Source organism: Cebus imitator, unplaced genomic scaffold (genome assembly GCF_001604975.1).
Source record: "Cebus imitator isolate Cc_AM_T3 unplaced genomic scaffold, Cebus_imitator-1.0 Scaffold76, whole genome shotgun sequence".
Classification (NCBI taxonomy): Eukaryota; Metazoa; Chordata; class Mammalia; order Primates; family Cebidae; genus Cebus; species Cebus imitator.
The window spans coordinates 9,003,962-9,027,966 of NW_016107391.1; the positions used below are offsets into that span (position 1 = coordinate 9,003,962).

The 24,005-nt window shown below is 50.7% G+C and overlaps 1 protein-coding gene and 1 long non-coding RNA gene across 3 annotated transcripts in view; one reads left to right on the forward strand and one right to left on the reverse strand.

The window, feature by feature from the left end:
- Window positions 1–24,005, forward strand: part of FSTL4 (follistatin like 4) — a 425,558-nt gene that overhangs the window by 360,208 nt on the left and 41,345 nt on the right. For both annotated transcript variants that reach the window (XM_017532416.1, XM_017532418.1), the window contains exon 7: window positions 11,108–11,274. In XM_017532416.1, the coding sequence (XP_017387905.1) occupies window positions 11,108–11,274 (167 nt within the window). The remainder of the gene's footprint in view (window positions 1–11,107; window positions 11,275–24,005) is intronic.
- LOC119471834 lies at window positions 11,926–17,266 on the reverse strand. Its single transcript, XR_005200927.1, has 3 exons — window positions 16,378–17,266; window positions 13,185–14,658; window positions 11,926–12,692 (listed from the first exon to the last, which is right to left on the reverse strand). It is a non-coding gene; the product is annotated as an uncharacterized LOC119471834 (long non-coding RNA).

Sequence of the window (24,005 nt, forward strand, 5' to 3'; positions counted from 1 at the left end):
GAAATGGGAGGCTCTGCGTCTGGCCTCTGTGGGGTGGAAATGGGAGACTCTGTGTCTGGCTTCTGCTGCTCAAGCTGCCCACCGGACATAGTCAACCCCAGGAAACCTGGGAGGACAGGGACCCAAATGATAAAGACTTGCATCTATTCTGCTTCCTTGGAGGAAGGTTTTTAGTAACAAGAATGCCACAGTTTAGAAATCATCTTTAAATCTCACTCACCGGAGGAGGCCATCCTAATTTACATTTCACATCAAATGCCTTGGGAGGTTTAGGGGGTTATCATCGAGACAAAGATGAGACCTCAAGGTTGTGTGGGGTCCCTGGACCTCCACTCCCAGCCTGCCTCACCACAGGAAATCACACCATAATATACACGAGGATCCAGTCAGGAACACGGAGTCATTCCTGACACCCCCTTTTCTCCCCGCCCTGTCCACTGTTTCCAAGCCCTGTCCGTTCCCCTTCCTCTCCACAGCCACCAACTGTCTCTTGAACTACTGCCTCAGCCTCCTCAATGGTCCCCCTGCATTTTTTCCTCTCTCCCGCTAGTCTGTGATTCACACGACAACCAGAGTGACCCTTTAGCATGCAAATCATATCACATCGCTGACTGACTTAAAATCCTTCTGATCACTTGCCATCTCCTTAAATTAAAGCCGTGAGTCCTTATTTGCTCTGCCTGCTCCACCTGGCCACTTCCTGCCTCTGACTGCATCTGAGCCACAGGCCCTTCCTTGTGCCCCGTGCTTCAGCTGCACTGGTGTATTTCAGCTCCCAGAACACCCCAAGCCCCCATCCTGCCTCAAAGCCTTTGTGTGGGCTGTTTACTCTAACTAGAATGTCCTTGCCCCCATTCTTGGCCTGGCTGGTTTCTTCTCAGTTTAAAGATCTTCACTTCACTTAAATATTCCCTACTCAGAGAGGCTTCCATCTCCCTTCCCGCTACCCCTACACACATACATCCTAATAGCCCTCCCCTGCTACTCTCTTGGTATTCTCTCATCTTGTTCTTTCTATCCATAATGCTTATTGTACTGTGTAATTTGTTTGCACGTTCTACCAGCCCTCTCTGAGACACCCCCGCCCAACTCCCTCAGGCCAGCAGTTTGGACACTGTAGCAATAGATACAGCTTTAGGGTGAAGGAGTGAGCTCCCTGGACAGGAAGTATTCCAGGGATTGGAGCCAAAGTTGGATCTATTCTTGTTAGAACATTCTCAGAAGGTTCCTGACCCAGATGATTTGGCCTCTCAAAAGCCTCTTTCACATTTCCTGACGATTTCTTCAGTGGAAATACGTTAACTGGTATTTCTTTCCCTTCTGAGGGGATGTTATGTAATTAACACCAGCTGCTATAGAAATCCCCAAATCTCAGCAGTGTGATGCAGTAAAGACTGGTTTCTCATCCTCATCAAGTCTGATGGGGTCAGGCAGCTCTCCCTAAACAGTGGCTAGACCGTGTTCTTCACTCTCATTCAATGCATGACCACAGAGCCTCCAAAGGAGGGGAGAGGAGAGCATGGATGATGACTGTGTTATCCTCCAGATAAATAAAACTAACAGAAGATGTATGTCTTCTACTGAACCAATAAAACATTGGCTTCTGTTGAAACCAGTGTTTCCATTTCAGTCTGAAAGCAGAAGAAACCAACATCCCAGCTCAGCAGTGAGACAGGGGGAGTCCCCTCTCACACAGGCTCGTTATTCTATCCAGGTCCTCAACAGATTGGATAAGGCCCGTGCTCATTGGGGAGGGCGATCTGCTCTACTCGGCCTACTGATTCAAATGTCAGTCTCACCCAGAAACACCCCCACAGACTCACCCAGAATAGTGCTGGAACAAATATCTGGGTGCCTTGTGGTCCAATCAAGGTGACACATAAAACTAACCAAGACAATGACACAGAGGTTGTGTGGGCAGGCATGTTCATCTCCCATCACCTACCATGTCAGACTCAATGACATGGCCCCATTTTGACTCCAAGAGAGGCCAGGAAATGCTCATAATGAGTGCACAGAATTGGAAGATGAGCTAGCATTTAGAAACACACAGCATGGCGCTCTCTTGCTAGTTAGGCAAAACCTGTTTGCTCTTCTGTACTGACTTGTTCAGGAGATTCTGGATCCAACCTTAGAGATCTGTATGAATTTTTGTAAATTTTGAGTAGCTCATTTATAATTATATAAGGTAATACATTCTTTTCCCCTTAAGACACCAAAGTAATAGGCAGTTAAGATACTTCCGTTTTGCAGGTATTTTGAGCAGAGGTATGTCCATCATCTCTGGGCATAGACTCAGTAGGATGAGAGAGACCCATGAACAAGCCGACCTGACCGAAGCCACCCCATGCACGGGAACAAGGCGGGGTGGAAGAGCTGGTGCACAGCACTGTGACAGCCATGCCCCTGCTGACCGGAAGGCCCTGTGCTTTCCACCTCAGCACTGACCCTTTGCTCCTTGCAATGGATGCCTCTCCTGCCTGCCACACCATGGCACCCCATGGCACGCAGGATGGTGATGTCACAGCCCCTGCACACTGAGTTCTGCTCTAACTTCCTGTTCATCTGCACATAGCAGTCACATTGAGGTTTGGTTTTCCTAAAACCAAAAAGATGTATTGGCCAGAGGAGGCTAAATGGAACCCCAGAGCCCCATGATATGCCCAGGTCACCCTGCCCTTGCACAGGCCCCTCCTGCAAAAAAGGATACTACACCAGGCAGGGATGTCTTATAGCAGAACACAGGTGTGCCAGGCACACAGGGAGGGCTCTACCAAGAAAGAGGGCAACCAGGCTCTACAGGAGTTACGGGCCCTTAACCTGGGATCTGTGGACAGGCTCAGGCCTCTGCTCTCCCTCCCACTTAACACTTGTCTTCTCTGCTAAGCCATGAGCTCCCGGTTAGCAAACACCAGGCCTGTTTTTCTTGCCAGTGTATTCCCACTGTATCCTGGCTCCTGGTACCAGCTCCATAAATAATTGTTGACTGAGCACTACCCTAATAGTTCACTTGTTTAAAACTGCTTAAGTCCCTTCTGTGTGGTAGGCATTGTATTAGGTGCTGGGGATACAACATAAATAACGCAGATACAGTCTCTGCCTTTATGCAACTTACAAAAGTGTTTGCTCACACCAGAGAGCAGTACGTGACAACTAAACTGTAATAAAAGTTGAAGTGACAGAGGCCAGTTGAAAAAGTAAATTACCCACCGACTCGCAGGTAATTAGTAATTTTATTGCTGTCCCCAGAATGAAGCAAGCAAGAGGGAATGACAATGGCAGAAAGATTGAATCCGATTACACATAAGGAAACAGGAGATTTGGGACTTATGCAAGTACTCTCTTGTGTGGCTTTGGAGCAAGTCTGGCTAATACAGAGCCACCTGTGCAGGCTGGATGAACCCTGGTGCTCTAAACAGGAATGTTGACATGAAAGGCTTTAAGATATCCTGTCCCCAGCCTCCCATCCGTAAAAATTCAGCAGTTATTTGAAACGATCCCAGAGTGACAATCTCTGGTAGAGGGAACAGAGGAGAGAAAAAGCACACCATCCCTCACACCCCGCCTTGCCTGGTCCACCAGGGCATGCCAAAGCAGCTTTCACCCTGTAAATACCAGCCGAAGTCACAAGGTCCAGGAGGTGTTGCGATGTTGCCCTATGTGGTCAGGAGACACTGGACATGCACACTCCACCTTGGTTCCTCCCCTACTCACCAACCTCACAGTGTGGCTCTGCTCACCAGGATGGGACCAGATCAATAGAGTTTGTCACTCCAATGCCCCAGCTTCTTTGGTGGCACCCAGGTCACCTGAGGTGTTTGTTTCAGGAAACATTTAATTTACAAGGAGAACAATGTGGGAAGAGGCTGCAGTTACAGAGATGTGTCTAAGTGCCTGGCCTGTGCTCCCTCTCCAAATTACCCGCATTCCCGAGCAGGCCACTGATCCTGAGTTTGCCCTCCCAGGCTTAGTCAAAAATATTGATGTGCAGGCAGGTTACTGAGCTTTTGACAGGGCTTTTTCACCAACAGCATCATTTGAAAAATGGCAAATGTCCAAGTAGGAATGTGTTCCATTAGTGTGTTTCTGACATAAGAAAACTAACACCAGCTTGACGAGAATTTGAGAAATTTAATTTCTATCGCTACAAAGCAGCAGAATCCTGTTTGAGAGGGTGCTGATGGGTTTATGAGTGTCTCATCGAGTTCAAGTCAGTGTGAGAAATAGTGCCTGAGATTAAGGGAAAGCTGTAATAAGAACTAAAACCCAATTCTCCAACGACTGAAATGTTATGGCCTCCTGCTTTCAGGAAGGATGTTTGTCAGCCTACTTACGGTAAGCCCCTTAATTCCCTGTGACCGCCCCTTCTCTCCAAGCTCCAAGACTGGGGGAAAAAGGTGAGGATGGGTGTTTGTGGCAACTCGTGTCTGGAAAACCAAGGGCATGCTACCGCACTCGTTTGAAGGGCCTAGAGAGACAGGCCATGGCCTTGAGCCCACCTACTGTGTGCCATGCCTTGTGCTAGGCACCAGAGTGCCAAACAGTCCTACCCAGAATCTTACTATGAGACAGGCAGCCTAGCTAGTGGCCCAGGAAGCTCTGTCTTATGCTAACCAACCCACACTCACTTGAGACATCACTGCAGTGTGACCCATGCCTTTTCATCTAAGGGGAAATCATGGGGCAGCCCTGGTCTGTGAGAACCATCCCCCCAACTCTCTTGCCCTCCTCATTCTCTACTTGCAGAGGAGCTCTCTAATGCCAGTTTTCATAGCAGGGCATTGGTCTCTCATTGGGCACAGACTTCTGCCCAGCAGCCCAGACAAGCTCCCTGATGGGCTGCTTGGACCCCCAGCCCAGCCCTCTCTTTCTAACCAGCCTCTATAAGTAGGTAGACACATTCTCACCCCAGACACAGCCACTGGCTAAGCCCTCTCTCACTGCCCCCCAGTAGTACTCTGAGTGCTGGGCGTGTCTCGTTTGATCTTCCAGGGACCTTGGAAACCTTCCCACATAGTAGCCAATGAGCCCACAAATGGTCAGCAGCACAGGGGCATTGGAGCCACAGCCAGGAGCCAGAAGGACCCCTCACTGGCCCCTGGAGGGCTGCATGTGGCATCCTCACCTTCCTCTCCTATGACCTGGCTCCCCACCAGAACAAAGCCCAGGCCTGGGGCTTCTCTGGTCCCCAGCCCTGCAGATGTGCCCCGTGCAGGTGAGGTTCAGGAGATGTGTGATCACTGAACCCAGATGGAAGGCCATTTCCACAAATCCCAGACCACAGGATTTGAGGCTCCACAGGATGGTGGGGTTTGCTCAGCTCTCCACACCCCCTCCCTATGAAAGCTGCCCCTATCACTCTCCAGAGAAGGGACAGGGTAGAGGCAAGACTGCAGTAGCCTAAATCAGGTTTCAGTTCTGATGATTCTTACTGTCTTCACTGTATGACTGCGGCTATCTGCCCTGATCATGAACAATGCCCAGGCTTCCTGATGCAGTTGTGATGGAGATGGAGGGAAGGGAGCGCCCTCTTTGCATCCCTATGATGGTCATAGGGTGTCAATCTGCCCAACATACCCTTTGCATTAGACATTTTACTCCAGCCCAAACACCTAGTCCCTGCCCCTGGAGGCGGACTCACGGCCCAGGCCTGATGGGCCAATTAATACCTGCAATGAGAAGCAGCCCCCATCCTTCTCACTGGTGTCTCCCAAACCCACCTTCTCAAGGGATCTTTAGCCCCTAGCCTAGCAGGTAGGTAGCATGGGCTTATTTCAAACAAGGAGCCTAGAGCCAAGCTGAGCCCTTTTTCCACTGAAGGCCAATCTCTTGCATATCCCCTGCCACACAGCTTTCCCGTCCATTCTGGAACATCCTTAGTCAGGGACTGCCTATATGGGCTAAGGGCAGGGCTAAGCACAATATTCAGTCCTCTTGCTTCAGTGTTTGCTTCAGGGAAGAACCCAGGAGCTGTATGCGGCCAATCAGAGCTCCCCTATACTTTTCTTCAGGCTCTCAGGAAAGATTTGGTCCCTTCCTCTGGGATCCCACATACAGAAGCAATGTGAGTGTGGAGCCACCACTGGACATCTTGCAACCAAGTAGAGAACGCCACTGCCAAAGGCCCTGGATGCCTGCAACCTCTGTCACTTCCCTTAGATTTCCCATTATGCAAAACAAACCCCCTTTTTTTCTCCTAAGCTATTAATAGTTGAGCATTTCTGAGAGTTTCTGTTACTAAGCCTGAAAAAGTTCTGATACATTCACCAGGACAGTCTCTTTCAATCTTCTTCACATAATATCTGTCCAAGTGTTTCTTTACATTCAGACTTCAGATCCCAGAAACATCCCATGAGGTCATCTTTTAGGTAGGGGCCAAAGTGTGAGGAGCTCAGGATGGACAAGTGGCAGGTGCCAAACAGACACACACGGAGGTCTGAAGACACAAATGCCATGGGGAGCCAGCTGGCACAGTGGTAAATAATGTTGGAGACATAGCAGGGGCAAAATTGGGACTGTTCTGGATTCTATGTGGTGACCTGTGGGTAATAGGGAGCCATTGACGGCTGTTGAGCAAGGCTGAGATGTACCTTGTTCTGCCAGTGGCAACAAGAGACTTTCAGGCAGCAGGGGCAAACTGGAGGGATGACCGTGCAGGAGGCTAGAGGGGGCCTGGGAGGGGCAGGGGAGTCCTCGGAGGGTGTCAGGAGGGAAGCCTCAGTGGGACTTGACACCCATTGATGCTGTCACTGGAGGCATCATTTTTACCATTACCGGCAAGTAGGCAAAGAACAGGGGCAGGTGACACTTAGGGGCAAGAAAAGAGGCAGCAGGAGCACTTATAAGACTCAGGGGGTCTACGGGGACATCCACATCGAATAATCGGCTGAGTCTAAAGCAAGGGTTGGGGGCCAAGCCCTCATTGTATCCATGTCTAAACTGAGGCCCAGTGACAGGAAGGGAGCTGCGAAGACACCTGAGCTTGTCTGCAGCAGAGCCCGGCCTGCAGGCCCAGCACATGATATTGTCTCATTTTTTACTCTCCCTGGAAGTCACCCTGGGAGGCCACTTAGTCCTGTTCTTGCCACTAAGCAAGGAAGGAGGACTTGCCAGGGGGAGGCTTGTTGACCAGGAAATAACTGGGAGTGAGGGTAGAAGGAGAGGCCTCAGGAGCCATAAATCCCTTCAGGATTTCGAAAGGAGCTGGGGAATATTGACACAAATTAAACCCAATAAAACATTCATTTGATTAAACTAAGTGATCCAAATATTTGCTGTTTGGTTAATGTTCGTGTAGCTGACGGGAGCAGAATTACGATGGTTCTATCAGTATTCACACATTCTAATTTTGCATGAGTTTTTCCTGTGCAAAGTGCACATCTTCTACATACAAATGACTGGGAGTAACTCAGAGAGGAGGCAGCAGCCAGTTATCCCAGCCAGTGGAGGACCGCAGGGACACGGAAGACTTCCATCTCCCATTTGGATTTTTGTTTCCTATTAGCCCCGTGTTTGAGGCTCCTGCAGACCTTTTTCTAGAGCAGCCTGGAATTTATGACTTTGGGGTCACATAGAGGAGAGGATCCTACCTTTCACATCAGTCCTGTGTTCCATGCTTCTAGCGTGTGTCTAGAGCCCCAGGAAGCCCCAGCTGACCAGACGGCCTCATCCCCCTGTCTCCCACTTGCACCCCTCTCTCTGTGAACCCAGAGCCCCTCTCATTTTGTAACACAGTGGTTCCCAGGCCACCACAGAACCCCTTGGGATGCTTGGTAAAATCTGGATGTCCACCCAGCCCTCCAGAGAGTCTGCATCAGCCTGAGGCAGAGGGACAAGAATATGTGTTTTGTTGTTTTGTTGTTATTGTTGTTGCTGGGTTTGTTTTGGGGTTTTGTTTGTTTGTTTGTTTTTGAGAGTTTCATTCTTGTCGCCCAGCCTGGAGTGCAATTGTGCAGTCTCGGCTTACTGCAACCTCTGCCTCCCGGGTTCAAGTGATTCTCCTTCCTCAGCCTCCTTAGTAGCTGGGATTACAGGCATGCGCCTCCAAGCCTTGCTAATTTTATATTTTTAGTGGAGATGGGGTTTCTCCATGTTTGTGAGGCTGGTCTTGAACTCTGACCTCAGGTGATCTGCACACCTCGGCCTCCCAAAGTGCTGGGATTACAGGCCTGAGCCACTGCACCTGGCCCAAGAATCTGTGTTTTAATTACTCACCCCCAGAGATACAATACAGGTCCAAGAATCTGTGTTTTAATTACCTACCCCCAGAGATACAATACAGGTGGTTGCGGAACCGCACCTGAGAAGCGGAGCTCTAGGGCCCAGGGAACACTGCTGCCTCCAAGAGTTACTCCCCGATGGCCCAATTGGTCTTTTCCTTCTAGCCTGACCACAGATGAGACATGCAGAGAAAATCTAGGTTACTTTTGCAGCTAACGTGACTTCACAAGCCTTACCCCATTGGGAGAAAAACACAACTAGATGCTCAATCCGTTGTAAAGACCAGTGCAAGCTGACAATTTTAACAGTCCGTGTAAGTAGTGTTCTGCCTAAAAAATGCTCTGTGTCTCTGGCTTCCACCCCCATGTCCCAGCTGCTCTCCCGGATGGCTTCTGAGTGTCCTGGGAAACAGCATGGTGGTGCACTGTGGTCTCACTTTCTACGGCAGTGAGGGATTCTAGGTTGCCCTGTTTGAGGTCACTCCAAGCTGAGCTCAACCCCAGGTGTGCTCGTGATCTGGGCTGGCAGCCTGGTGGACTCAGGGGTCAGGAGGCTCCCCCAAGCAGGGCCCCCCACAGCCACCACTGGCCTCCACACCCCTTGAGGCCAGGAGCGCTTCCCTTTGGACCCTGGTCTGGCAGCCCAAGGCAGTTGTCAGGTACAGAGATGATGTTGCTGAACGCCAGGGGTTCAGTCTGGGTCTGCTTGCTCACGTCACAAAAAGCCTATCACTGAGATGATGAGTATTGCCAGGGAGGAAAGGCTTTACTCTCAGTGACGTCAGCCCAGAGATGGGAGAACAGTCTCAAATCCATCTCTGACTTATGTTCGGGATTTAGATGGTGGGGAATTAGGGAGGGGTAAGAGAAGAGCTGGTCAACAGGCTGCAGGTGTGTCTCATTGTCCGGCTGCAGTGATCTGGGAGGCCTGATGGCTGGTTTTCAGATAAAAGTACTCAGGTAAAATAAATTTAAGTTTCTCCAGCTTTGGTTATGTGGGAAAATTGGGCCTGTTTCCATACCAGGAGCCAAGGTGGTTCTGGCTGTCTGCCCAGACACATGTGGTTGCCCCAGGTGGCAGGAGCAGCAGCACAAAGCCTCACGGCCCACGGGAGCCTCATGGTCATCTGATGAGGAAAGGATGCCTCCTCTACTCTTGGGGAGAATGTTAAGGTCTAAGTCCTATGGACCTGCAGAGTACGATGGAAGCTAAACCATTTTAGCAAATTCTCATCTCTTCCCCCTCTCCAAAGCCTGGGTCTTGCTACAGAGTTAGCGCCTTCTCTGTCCTGCCCTGAGCAATAAGCCTGATGACTTGGAGGTGGGAGGGCAGTGAGCAGAATGTGATTTAAGGGGGAACTTGAAATGCGTCACTTTAATGTTGGTAAAATATTATGCCAGTTGCGTCTGCATCCATCACTCGGTGCATATCTTTCCTCGAGGGTTCCTTTACTGTGAGTCACATTTTTCCGGTGTGTGGTTGTCCCCTCCCCACCAACCTGTTGGCTCTTTTACTACTTTATTTCATTTTCTCCATTTCTCATCCATCCATCCAACAGCACTGATGAAGCATCTAGAGTATCTTGTCCGTCTTTGTGAGGCCAGGGCCGGGCCACTAAGCGTTTGTGGAGGAGGGTGGGCTTTGCTGCTCAGGATCTGACCTCAGGGCTCTGCTTTCAATTCAGCTGCTCTGCAGTGCCTTGCACCTGTGGCTGTTTTCACTCCCTCTTCCCCTCTCCCACGCTCGAAGGCAAGAGGGTATGAGCACAGATGTGCTGCCTGCGGGGCTGCTGCTGCCTGGTCACAGCTCATAAGTGTCCCACTGAATAACAGAGCTCAGTTCCCAACTCTGCTCCAATTCCGGCGGCGGGGGATACATCTGTTGGGGTCCCCCAGGTCCCAGTAGAGTCATAAGCATAAATAGGGTTCCCAGCATTTTTGCTGGCATCCCAGAATAGACAAAATAGCACCCCCTGCACTGAGAGCCACCCTGCCTCCCACAGCTCATGCCACCTCTGGCTGTTGCCCCAGCTTCCCGGAGTGGACAGATTTGGGGAAAGAGCAAAAGGGAGCCAGTTCCATCAGTGGACTGCTGACTCTCCCCGGAAGCCTGATCCCATTTGGGCATTTGAACAGCCTGAGTATGATTAATTTCTTTATAAATCCTGAGAATTTCAAAAAGCTTGTGATTGCAAAGATATATCTTAGATTCTTCCCATTTGCTCGAAGAATGATCAGTCCTAATGTCAGTTATCAAGTCCAAAATGGCAAGGACTAATAATTCCTGTAGCCTGAGGTATACTTCAAAAAATTAAAAACTACAGTGCATGGTCACAGAACAGAAATCCAAATCCAGGTTCAGCAAATCCTCAGACAGAAACAAACCTTCGAAGATCAGCCAGTTCATTCCCCAGACTTCAGACAGCGCAACCTTTACAACTGACCCCAGATGGATGAGAAACCTGTTGGCTCACAGGCAGACCGTGGCTGCCCTTAGCAAGGCCCAGACTCCAGGAGGCCAGGGGAGCTGTGAGCGGGGCACCACACCCCTACCTCCCTGGTCTCTCTCTGTGGCGGGCCCCTGGCCTTGGCAGCCCGCATTCTTGGCTTGACACAAATCTATGGCCCAGATTATCCCCAGCACATTAACTATGGTTCTTGACCTGTTTGGACTACCACAGCCTTTTGGGCATTTGACCTAAGTCTTGGCTCTTCGCCCAGCAAAAGTGTCTGTCTCCACATTTAGTCAGCACATTGTAAACAATTTTCAGGGAGCCATGAAGCCCTTCTGGGCCCTTCCACCCAGTAAATGTATGGCCATTCACCTTGAGTTGAGACTGCACTCCCTGGGCCTGCAGCTGACCATGCCTCCTCCTTTTCCTTTGCAGAAGTGGTTCAGCTCAGCCTCGCCCCTGAAGACAGGGTCAGTGTGACCACAGTGACCGTGGGGCTGAGCACAGTGCTGACCTGCGCTGTCCGTGGTGACCTGAGGCCACCAATCGTCTGGAAGCGCAACGGGCTCACGCTGAACTTCCTGGACTTGGAAGACATCAATGTAAGTCACCTGGAACGCACTCTGAGCTCAAGTGCAGCTCCCTAGGAAAGTACAGTGGGCAGGATGCTGGGGGCAGGATGCTGTGGGCAGTGGCAGGGCCGGAGAGTTTTAGTTTAACATCCCACATTTTGTGCCTTTCTAGCCTGTTATTAGCCTGGCAGTATCAGAAAATCCAAGTCCCACCATGGCAGAAAATAAATGAATGGTGGCCATCAGCCTGGTAGCTATGTCCATGCTAAGGGAAAGGAGGGGATGCGGTGGGCGGGGCAGGAGGCCTGTGAGCGGGGCACATTAGCAAAGGTCTGGAGGTGACCCTGAAAACGGGCTGTGTGGGCCTGCTCAAAGGCTCAGGGAGATGGACCACAGGCCGGCAGAGAGCACAGCAGACTCCACAGCTGAGAGAACAGCGGGCAGGAGGACCTGAGGAGGCGGCTCTGGGCCCTAACGCTGGGTAGGCTATAGACAGCTGCATGCGGGGGAAGGGGCGGTCCCTGTGGAGGGCAGAGGTGAGCCACTGGGGAGGGTTGGCTGGAAGGAAAGTGCCAGGTGCCAGGTGAGAAGGTGGAGGGAAACCAGGTCAGGCCAGAGGGGACCTACTTTGGGGACGTGCGTTGCTGGGTGAGGGGATAGGGGTGTGATGAGTGAAGTGGTGCTGTGTGGAAGAAGAAAGCAGCCGAGCTCACGCAGCCTGGCATGGCCAGCAGGGGGGCTTCTGTGCTCGGGAACCAGGCAGCCTCTGTTGGGGTCCCAGCGTCATCCATGTCAGCTTTGTGACATTGAGTAATTTAACCTGCCGGTCCTCAATGAATTAATCTATAAGAAAAACATTAGCAATACTTCCCTTCTATTGGACTTAAAGAAGTGACATAATTCAAGGATATTTATTGGTTCAGGTTTGGCACAAGAGGTGATGTGGCTTCCCAGAAGTTCATGTGAGAAGACAGAGTGATGTCACCCATGGAATGAGCTGCCAGGACAGCTGACGGGTCTTGGGTTACAGTAACAGGAAGATAATTTTCAGGCAGAAGAGAGGGCAGCCCTAGCCTTGTTGGCTCAGGACAGGGTACCTGGTCCACCGTGGGATGCTTGCCCAGAGAAGAAAGACCTGTGGGATGAATGCTCAGTTCCTGCTAACATCTCGAAGGTGGTGGGGTAGGGGCTGGGGCAAAGGGAGCTCGCCTGGGCCATGTGAGCCCATGAGTCGGACTAGCACAAGGTGTGCCTCAAAAGGATGTCAATTTGGGCCCCTGAGATGGAGCACCATTCCAGCCATCAAACCTGCCCCACCATGGAGAGAGAGCTGTCACAGGAGGCGCTGAGCTCCCCATCCCAAGGCACATGCAAACTCAAGCAGGGACTATGGTCTGCGATGCTGCTAGCCACAGGAAGGCAGCTAAACTCCGTGACCTTAAAGGCCGCTTCTGTAAGCGGCGGAGAGAAAGGAGAATAGACCAAAGTCAGGCAAGCAAGTTTTATTAACCTGCGGGGCTGCTCAGTAACAGTCAGAGGCGGCAGCCCCGAGCTTACAAAAGGAGGAGTTTATATGGGGTGAGAGGGGCATGAGGGAGTTTCAGGACTGACGTGATCTTACCAGCTTGTAACAGGCACAGAAATAGTTTGTTAACTTGTGACAGACTTACACTACATCATCCTATGACTCTTGTGGAGGCAGTTTAAGAAACAGGATTTTACAGGTGTATGTATAACAGGAATTTACAGGTATGGATAACAAACGTTTGTTTTCCACAAGCTCCCCTGAGCTGCCGGATGGCGGTAATAAGGCTTTGCTTAATTGTAGCACATCTAGCACCTACATAGGGGTTCAGGAATGCAGCTGCAGGGCAATCGGAGTAGGAGGAAGGGGTCAGCTTGTGTGGAGGGGGTTTTCTGAGGCAGCTTGTCCCTAACACCTTCCAACTCTGAGACTTCTGTGGGGAGAAAGGCCCAGCACGAAATGCTGCAGGAACCACCGAAGTTAGTCCTCGCCTACTCTCTAGGCCCCTTCAGCTACGCCCTGGAGGTCATGGGGGAAGCAGATGGAAAGAGGGGGCCATTCTGGAGGTTATGCCCTGGTCAAAGCTGCCAAGGAGTGCTCTTCCCCTAGCCTTGTCACACTGGACAGGAGCGTTTCCCGTGATTCCCCACCATGGTGAACATAGCCAGCGTCCTATACAGCTTTCAATGTCAGTGCAGCACAACCCTGGTGGGTGCTTGCTGGAAAGATGCTGGACAGGCAGAACCCTTCAGCCTCTGGGCCTGCGACGGCCAGGGCTTGTCTGAGAACTTAGCGAGAAAGAGCAGTGCCCTATCTGTAAAGACTGGACTGCACTGGGGTGCACGGATTTGTGAGTGTGATGTCCTCCGCTGTTCCTGCTCACAAGCTACAGTGCCAGCTCTGAAACCTGCTTGGCCAGTAATGATTGATCAGCACTGGGACAGGTCCACCTGTGTCTGTGGGAGCATTTCATCTGCATTACTTGGCACTCTATTGAAAAACATCAGAAGTAAAAGCAGAGGCAAAATTCCTCTTAATGTACTTGCCATCGGTTAATTAAATTACTTGGAGTGGTCTTCCCCTCCTTCAAACATGCCTCCAGCACAAACTCAATTGCATTTCTACTTTTCGCTATAAGGTTAGCAATTTGGGTAATTGCAGTTGCAACCGGAGATTAATGGCCCCTTCGTTACCTCTCAGGAAACACTTGCTGCTGGTGGTTGAGTCAGTAGCCCACAAATAGGCAAGGCCCGGTGCTTCTCAGAGCCCCTACATGAGGGAGCAGGGCAGCAGCAGCCCCGAAGGGGTCCCAGCCCGATGTGTACAAACACCCAAAACACACGCACACCTCCCCTACCTGAGGGAAGGGGGTGGCACAGCTTGCTACTGAAGGGCATGGGCCTGGGGTCTGCCACTTGCTGGCTAGAACCTTGGAAAGTTACTAGCCTAGTAACCTTGACTGCTCTAAGCTTCAGTTTCCCCTTCTGTGAAATGGGGATAAATAATAGTACCAGCCTCATAGGGTTCCAATAAAGACTAAATGAGAAGATACATGTAAGGCGCTTCATGTATGGTATTCTATAAATGCTAAATATTATCACTGTCATTATCGTTATTACTATTGTGGCTATCATTAATATTATTACTCCTGCTGCTGCTAAATAACACTCTCCACATCTTGCAGCCTGGGTCCCCAACAAGCAGCCAGCAGCAGCTGGGCAAGGCTCCCTGGTCAGGCAGATAGGACTTTGGCATGCCCCTGCTGTGTAAGCAGGGATGGAGGCCTCATTGTCCACACCAGCCTTGATTCATCCAGGGAGAGAGGCACTGACCCGCCACCTCTAGCAAATGCAGAGCAGCCCTGGGTGAGCTGTTGGACTTCTCTGAGGCTGTGGAGAAAGAGATCCTCCTACATGGGCATTTGAGGCTGAAGCGTGTCAAGGACCCAGCTCGGTGCCTGGCACCCAAGAGGTGCTCATAAGCAGCAGCCCAACTCGGGACAGTGCAGAAGGCAGCCCTTGGAAGAAATCGGGCTGAAGAGGGCCAGAGCCAGGTTGTCAGGCTTCACTGGGAATTTTCGAAGTTGGGGTTGGGGGAGAACAGCCCAGGAGCATAACACTGATGCAGCAAAGATGCTGGGGTTGATGAGGCTCCCAGAGTCCCTTGGCCTGAGGCGTCTGAGTGCCGTGTTCACCCCACGGCAGTGGGAGATGAAATAGGATCACTGGCATTGTAATGGGTGATGACACCAAACACCACTGCACAAAGCTGACAGGCCCTGAAAACGCAAGGCGGGGAGATTACAGAGCACAAAGGGTTTGGGCCTCCTTTCTTTGTCATTTGTATGAGACATCTTGATTGGCAACAAAATACTAATCACTTTTTCACTACTCTCTTAATGAGAAGCTTTCATGAGCAACAAAATGTTAATTTGTCTTGTCTTATCTGTTAAGAATTCTGTTAATGAATTCAGTCACAGAGCTATTACAGAATGCCATTCTAATGACACATGTAATTAAACTTTTCTGACTTGCAAACATCAGGCATGCCTTGAGCATCAGAATAATATTTGATCAGAAAGTAAATGTACCCCTCTCGCCTGGAGCCAAGTAAGAAGGAGCCAGTCAGATTCTGCAGCGAGCAATGTTGCCGTCAGAAGCACTTATGAGTCACCCAATTGTGTGTGGCCCTTCCAGGTGGCGTAGATGGGGAATCATCATTTGTGTTGACTCACTTGCCAAGGGCCTAAGAGTTAAGCTCCGTACCAGAGTATAGAACAAAGACACTGTCTGCAGCCTCTAGGGAGGTGAGGGATCCACAAATACCTGTTCTGGGGGCCAGAGAAAGGAGCCCTTCTGACTGGGGCTTCAGGAGACAGGAATAAGTGCGTGAGAAAGGAGTACAGGGACAGATTGAGGCTAGAACATAAAGGTCCTTGGATGTTAACATTAAGAGTCTTAGCAATTGCCCTGTGGGCAGTGGGGAAGCACAGATGTTTGATGGGAGAGTGACATGGTCACATGTATGTGCTGCAAGAGTCCAGAACCCTCACCAGCCTAAGATTAAACATGCATCCAAGAGGGAGTTCAAATAACAGAGAGCCCAGATGTGAGGGGAGCCTTGTTGATGTTTCCTGAGTCTTCCTTCTCTCTAACTTCCCCAATGGCACAACTGCAGTGGAGCAGTGCCCCAGGGTCCCCCTGGCTTCCACCCAAGGCTCCCCCAATGGGGCCATAGCCCAGTTCATGATGTCTTCACTTTGCCGGTGTGTTGTGTTGTATTGTGTTTTGTTTTGTTTTGTTTTGTTTTGTTTTGTTTTGTGAGACAGCAGGGCCTCTCTCTGTCACCCAGACTGGAACACAGTAGCATGATCTTGGCTTTCTGCAGCCTTGACTTTCAGAGCTCAAGCAATCCTCCCACCTCAGCCTCCAGAGTAACTGGGGCCACAGGCATGCACCACCATGCCTGACTAATTTTCTGATTTTTTTGTAGAGATGGATGTCGCTATGTTGCCCAGGCTGGCCTCAAACTCCTGAGCTCAAGTGATCCTCCTGCCTCGACCTCCCAAAGTGCTAGCCTTCCCTTCTTAAGGTTGTGAGCCACCGTACCTAGCCTTCGCTTCTTAAGGTTATCAGGAAGTTCAGCCTGAGCCTGGATCTGGTATGTCTCCTGAGGACACCTGAACCACTGCCTTGTAAGAGGCTTCAGCTTCACCCAGCCCAGCTTGCAGGAGGGAAAACAAATTCACCACTGAGAAGAGGCCAGAATTTTGGACAAATAGTGTAAAGCCCCCAAAGACAGGCGCTCCCCCGGAGACCAGCAGCCCAGGGCACACACTGCAGCCCCTCCTGGCGGTGGGTCTCTGGATTATGACACCGCCTTCTGTTTGTTTGATGAGAAATCAATAGTGTCTGCTCACGCCCATGTTCCCCAGAGCTAACAAAGTGCAGCCTTTGTTTACTTCCTGGCCGACTGTGGGTTTCGTTACTGAAGCAGCTGTGGGTCTGGATGTGCTTCTGACCTGTCCCTGTGCCCCCTCACCTCAGTCCTGGAGGAGTCACAGCCCACTGCCCCCACCTCAGACGCTAAGCAGAGGGGTGACCTCCAGCAACACCCTGTGCACTGCATGAGCTGGGCCTGGGCCAGGCTGCCCCAGGAGCGTGTCTGTGCTTGTGTCTGGTAGAAGGGGAGCTTTCACCCCCAGACCCTGCTATGGTGCCCCCACAGGCGGCCCTTCCCCGGTGAGCTTCCCCTGCAGCCTCTGTCTCCTGGTGACTCAGGTCCAGGCTTTGGGGGCTGGGGTGGGACCCATCTCAGAGGCAGATCCACACATTCCCTCCCTATCCTGGCCCCCGTTCTAGATATTCTGGGGTTGGGAAGGACAGAGTGCTGCCTCACTTTCCGCAGAAACGGAACATGCAGACCCATTCCGGGCCTCAGCCCTCTGCCTCTCTGACCACCCAGCCCACACAGCAGCCACTCAGGGAGGGGTGAAGTGACTATCCCCAAACCCAGTCTGCATGTCCTGCCTCAACAATGTCACCTGCCCTTCGTCTCATAACTGTCTTCCTCGCTGTCCCTTATGATCCTGAGGGCCAGGGGACATTCCTAGGAATGGGCAGAAATAGGGACAGGGCATCTCAGAAGTCACAGGTAATGGCTGAAATGCTGAACCATCACAAGCATTGTTGCCAGTGTGGTCACCATTCATACACAGTATGGGCTCTGTGGTCATAAGCATCACCTCACCCGATACCCCTGCTCCCTGAGGCACGTGGGGTTAGGTCATTCAGAGGAGTGGAGAGTTTTCCCGTGGGCCTACAGCTGCCTACATGCCCGGCCCAGACTCTCTGGGTTCCTTGCTTGTGGGACATAATACCTAGCCCTCAGCAATTCAAGTCTTTGCTGCGAAGCTGTCTGTAGTTCCCAGGCCCTGGTGGAATGTATCCAATTGTGTGTGGAGCTCCTGTTCTCACTGTGCCGGCCTCTGGCCCCAGCAAAGAAGGAAGCAGCATGCTCTGAGACCAGCACGTGGAATTGTTTAGCCACGATGTTCTCAGGGAGAGAAAACATTTTTCTATTGTATTCTTTTTTACAAAAACAAAAAGGCCTATAACAAACTCGGTATATTTCAAATGACGTGAAAGAGCCACTCTTTTTTGATTTTGGGGTTTTTTTCACTGAATCTCACTATTTGGGGCTTTCAAATGTCGGCAGGCAGAGTACAGTGATAAAAGCAGGAAAACAAAACCCATTAGAAGAAAGTATTTGTGGCAGTGTTTGAAGGATGTGTTAAAAGGTTCACTTTTCTCCCCATGCCAAAATGGTATAAAACCAGGAACAAATAATTCTAATGAAGCGTATGCTCTCAGCTAGCTCTTCTTTGGAAGTGAGTTATTAAAAAGACCAAAAGAAAATGATTTAGGAGCTCATGACTCATTTAATTTTTATTGTCTTTATATGAACCAGTCATGAATTCATTGTAAAAAGATGAGAGGCGTTTGATTAGCATGGAGAGCTGTTTGCACCACGATAGACAGTGGTTGTAGGCTCTGCATCAAAATAATCTCATTAGACGCTTGGGTACATTTTGTTTTAAAATCTTAGAAAACACTACACTTGAAGCACTTAAAGGCTTTGGCCAATTCTCTGTAGCTTGTGTTGAAAACATTTGAACATCCGGTTCTTTCAAGTTTTGAATGAGTTCAAACCATTGGGAGTATTGTCCAGAGCTCTCCAAGACATGGGGGCCGGGGTCTGTGGTATTCTAGCCTGTGGAACTTGTGGGGTGACTCCGCCCTGCCAAGTGTCTCCTCTGGCCTTTGCTTTCTCAGTGCCTCTTTCAAGATCACCTCTTTCCCCTCTTAAGGGAAAGCCTTAGGAGAAGCTCTGGCCTCAGGGCTTGGCTTATACTCAGTGACCACTTCCGGCCCTATCTCCAAGGTACAGGGGCCCTCGGGAAGGTTCTGATTCAGCTTCTATACCCTGAGTGCAGAGCCCAGGAACTCCCTAGAGTGTCTCTTCCTCCCTGAGCCTCACTGCCTCCCTACAGAGGCCCAGCCAATTGAAAGGAGGCTGACTGATGCCTCTCTTGGCCACTACAGATTGGAGCCCACCCCTCCAAGGGCACCCTCCACACTAAGCAAAGACAAGGGAGTCACCAGGAGGTCCTGCAGCCCCTGAGCCATGCCCAAGCACTGCTGTTCCTGGACTCCCCCTCCCCAGCTCCACGCAGCGGGGCTCACATTCAGCCTGCATCAGGTTTTGCCTACAGCAAACAAGACTGCAGTCAACATCCTTATACACACTCTTTGCACATGTGTGTAAATCAACGTGTAAGATAAGTTCTTGGAAGTGATGCATTTTCAATTTTTATGGGTTTTGCCAAATCTCCCTCCAAAAGCTGCACCAGTTTACACCCTCTCCAACAATGTGTAAGAGTTTTGAACACCGTGTCAGGAGAAAACTCCTAACTGAAAGTCTTCTTGGTCCCTAAAATGAGCAATAGAAGGAAATTTATTTAAATCCTTTCTGGAGTGTCTCAGGGACAGGAGTCAGTGTCTCAAGGACACTGTGAGTGTGGTCCAGGTTAGAGTCAGAAGCTGGTACCCTTGGTAAGGCCTTCACAGCCTGGGGATTCATGATCCAAGGGTCCGCAGGAAGAGGGTTGCAGGTTTCCCAAAGGAAAGCAGCAGGTGTGAGGTGGTCTGGAACCTCAGGTGACTGCTGCAGGGCAGCCTAGAGCCTGGGTCCCTTCCCACCCCAGCTGGGCTTTCCAGGCTAATTAGCCCAGGAGCCAAAGCCCTATTCAAGGGCTCAGGCCTGCACCTCACAAGAGGGCCCCATTAGCTGCCACCCCTTCTACATAACACTCTGGAGTCCTTGCAGGTCAAGAGGTATTTGCCCTCTGGCATCTGAGGGTGGACAAGTGGAGAGCTCAGAGCAATGTCTCTGGCACGAGCCTTCTGTTGCAGGTGCCTGGGCACCTGTGTATTCCCAGATATTCAGGTTTGTCCCTCTGTGCAATGTCATCACCCATACAACTAGGTCAGAACCTCCGCATTTGAGTTTTTGAGCCAACTGAAGTTGGCTCTTCCACAGAAGACACCTTCCCTTCTGACATAAACTGCAAGTAAGGCAGTTCCCAAAACTACCCTCAGGTTCAATAATTTGCTGGAAAAATTCACAGAACTCATTGTAAGTGTTATACTCACAGTTAAAGTTTAATACAGCAAAAGGAGTACAGATTAAACCCAGCCACGCAACGAGGCCCACAGGGCAGAGCCCAGGAAGGATCTAAACATGGAACCTCTGGTCTCCTCTCTCAGTGGACTCACAGACACATTTCTGTCACAGCATCAGTTTCCCAGAGAAGCTCACCCAGGCCTTGGTGTCCAAAGTGTTTGCTGGAGCTCATTCAAATACTGCGCATGTGACTGCCCTCTCATCTCTAGCCCCTCCGAAGGCAGAACTGATACCACCTAGCCCAAAGACCCCGGGCAGATAAAGAGACCCCTATGAGGCATGACATTCCAGAGCCTAGAGATTGCCTCCCTGAAGCCAAGAAGGGCAAGGGCAGACCTCCCTGGGTAATATGAATTCTTCACCATCCTTCTTCTCAGGGCTCCCCAGGAGGCAGCATGCTAGGCTAACACACCTCCCTGAAGTCAGAAAATATTCCTTGAGCTCCAGTTATGCACAGGAACCCCATGACACACTGAGGACAGTAGAGGCATGCGTGAAGAGATGAGTCATGTGTGAAGAGATGAGGGCCTCCCCTTTGGCACCCACAGTCAGAGGGGGAGATTGAACGCACACCAGAGGACACCCAAGTCAGCCAGGCACCACACACACTCTGAGCCTTGGAGGAGCCAGGTGCTCCCCCAGCAGTGGCTTCTCTCATGCCTCCAACTCCCTCTCCTGAGCCTGAGCCTGGGAACAGGCAGGAGAACAGGCCCACTCCGATTGCTCACAATGAACGCAGCTGCCCACGACAGCCCTCTTCCGGGGGGCTCAGTCAGCTGCTTAGAGATTGCTTCAAGTTGCAGAGACTTCTTTTTCTTGAGAGAACTCTGAGCAAGAGGATGGTTCTTCAGGTCTTTGCATGATGGCAAGTCTGTCCTATGAGGGTCTGGAAGAAACTGATGGCACCATAACCTCAGTGTTGGTCAGGGAGGTCAGCACTGGAGAGCCAGCGTGTTGATACGTGTGTGCACTTATGCGTGCACATCATGTGTACCCCGTGTCCATGTAGATGTGTGTGCTTCCCCATGTGGATGCCTGTGTACCCTCACCCACGTGTGCATGTGGTCCTGCCTTAGTCTGGATAAGGGCCGGGGAAGCCCAGACATGTCTGAGGAATGGCCATCACCGAGGCACCACATGTCACTCTGTGTTTAGGTTTGCTGTGTTTAACTATGCAGGTGAGATGCTACAGTTAGTGGCATTCTAGGGGCCAGAACTGAAGGATTGTGGAGGGAGAGACCTCCCCTTTACTGCCTCCTCCCCTAAAGAGAGCTAGGGTTGTTCCTGAGGAAGGTAACGTTGGAAAAACTCTGAATAATTGTTTCTAAACTGAGTCTGAACTTGCAACATTGGCAGTATCATTAACCTAAACTCTAATATCACTCTGGAGTCCTTGCATTGAACATTTAGTCACTAAGTATTCAGTATTGAGGGCTCAGTTTCGTATGACTTATACCTGACTCCCATGGATCACTCTGACAGTATCCCCCATCTCATCTCTGTTTAACTATTGTTTAACACTTAAGTCTCATTTAATCACTTTCTTTATTAAGGGCAGTTACTTAGAAAATCACTTTTTAAAAGGCAAGAACCATGTCTTTAAAATTGTCACTTTCCCACAAAACAGATATGTATCAATACAAAGAATGGTCTACTCTGGCATCTGTTTATTTCTGTAAGGAACCTTGATTTTGCTACTGCATCCGAGCAAAAGAAAAAGAAAAAAGCCATCCATAAAGAGACAAGTACAGAGATGCAATCAAGCGTTGATAGCAGTATTCAGATGCATCTCAAAGAACATTCAGGAGAGGAAGGAGTGCCGGCTTAGCTTTATGTAGCTTCTTATAAAGCAATTGTTAAAGTAATTTTCTCACATCCAATGAGGTAAATTTGATTTCTGTAGCTGGTATTCATATCCAGAAAACAATATGCACTTTGTTCTATAATTATACGATGCCTATCATTTTCACCCAGAGACATTATTTTACTTATTACAGAGTCGGGTTCTCCCCAAGCTGAAGCCACAGGCAGGCGATGCTTAGGTGCTCACAGAAGAGCCATAACACACCCAGCAGCCCCTCAAGTCCTCCGAGGGGTGACATACACCCCTCAGCACCCAAGTGATTACCCAAGAGTTGTGTCTCTGCTCCCAGGGAGCAGGGACTTGTGCTTGGTAAGCAAGAAAAAAACAGGCGGCAAGGTTAAATGACTGTGTTAGAGTCACAGCAAAAGTCATCAGTAGGGGGTGGGAATCCAGACACGATGGGCTCTTCCCTGTCTGCCTGCTGCTCTGAGCTTTGGTGGATTCCTGCGTGCCCCAGCCTGAGGCGTGCAAAAAAGCATTGAGTTCTCTCGAGGGCTGCAGGATGGAGAAAGGAACAAGTGGAGACCTGAGACCAGGGCTCTGCTGTTCCCGCCAGCTGCCTCATTTTGAGCCTGTGTGGCTGGGTAACGTTTGAGTGGATGGGAAGGCAGGTGGGCACCTCGGCTGTCAAACTGAAAGAATCCCCGTAGAAAGCCTAGCTTTTTTCCATTTGACAGCAATTTTTTGAGGCCCCACTGTGCCAGGCACACAGGGCACACTCCTCCCTGCCCTCCTTTGCAGAGCTCACATTCTGCAGGGGGAGGCAGACGGCAAACCAGGTGAGTACAGAAAGCGGCAGGTGGCATGGCAGTGAGTGTCGCAGGGTGTGGGGCAGAGGTGAGGCTCCGGAGATGGGGCTGGCACACAAGGTCGGAGCAGACTTACAGGAAAGGGAGACGGACAGACAGATGGCCTGGGAGGAGGGAGCCTGCCTGCCATGCCAGAACAACAGCAAGGGGAGCGTGAGAGGGGACAGGGTCTGAGAGGGGCTGGCCCCCAGCGAGCAAGGCTCTGGGTATGAGGGGCACGATGTGGCTGCCTCGGGGCAGAGGCTGCGGGCCAGAAGCCGGGGTCCCAGGAAGGTGGCAGCTGGCCAGGGCAGGAGCAGTGGAGATGGTGAGAGAAGATCACCTCGGAATGAATCTCCAAGGACAGCCTAGTGTCTCAGGCCTGGGGAACTGGGTTTTTGTTTTGTTTTCTGGATTGGGTTTTCAGGGATTTTTTCCTGAGTATCAAATACACACAAGGTGATGTGTAAGTTCCCAGCACATAGTAACCTCTTGAAGACCGTATGTTGGTATTCATGGGTATCATCCTGAGGTTGATCTGTGGGAACAGTGGCCTTGGGGCAGCCTGGGAGCCCAAGGCCCTTCTCAGCCTGAGGAATGTGGTAGTGCTCATGACTGAGCAACACCATAGAGGAGGTGACAAAGGCAGGGGCTGCCAGAGCCTGAGACCAGCTTCAAGGGCTGTCGTTAGAAGGGGCTATGGACGTGAAGGGTCAGGAAGGCAATTTGGAGGGGAAATGTCAGCCGGTCCGCAGCACCAGGCTCCCTGCAAGCAGCTCTGGTTTTGCCCTCTGGGATGGAGTCTGCCCTGGGACCCATCAGCTGGGGTGCTGAGTAGTTTCTAAGCCCCAATACCCCTTTCCCTAGGATGGGGGCTGCACCCATCCTCCCAGCCCTTTTTCAGGATGCCATCCCACCACTGAGACTCCAAGCTAAACAGATTTTCCTCCAGACTTAGGTTTTGACACAGGAAACAGCTTAGACTAGAAATATGTTGGCCCCAGAATTGACTAGTCATTAACTTTTCATAAGCAACGCAGGTATGAACCTTTTATGACTCGGTTATGATGCAGGACAAATCAGCTATCTGGTGTTTTGTGTTACTATGGAGGCTTCTGCAGAATGGTAGAAAAGGGCTCTTTGAAGCAGAGCAATGTTTAACAGCAAACTCTCGGGGTTCCCGAAGCCCTCTGCAACATTTTACTTCTTTGGGAGCACTGCTGGGAGTTTTTCTCCTGACCCTGAAAGCAGGCTGCATGTGTCCACCATCTACCTTCCTGCCTTTACCCTACCCCAGGCCTCACTCTGGGCCGGCACTCCTTCATCCGGCTCATTAGCC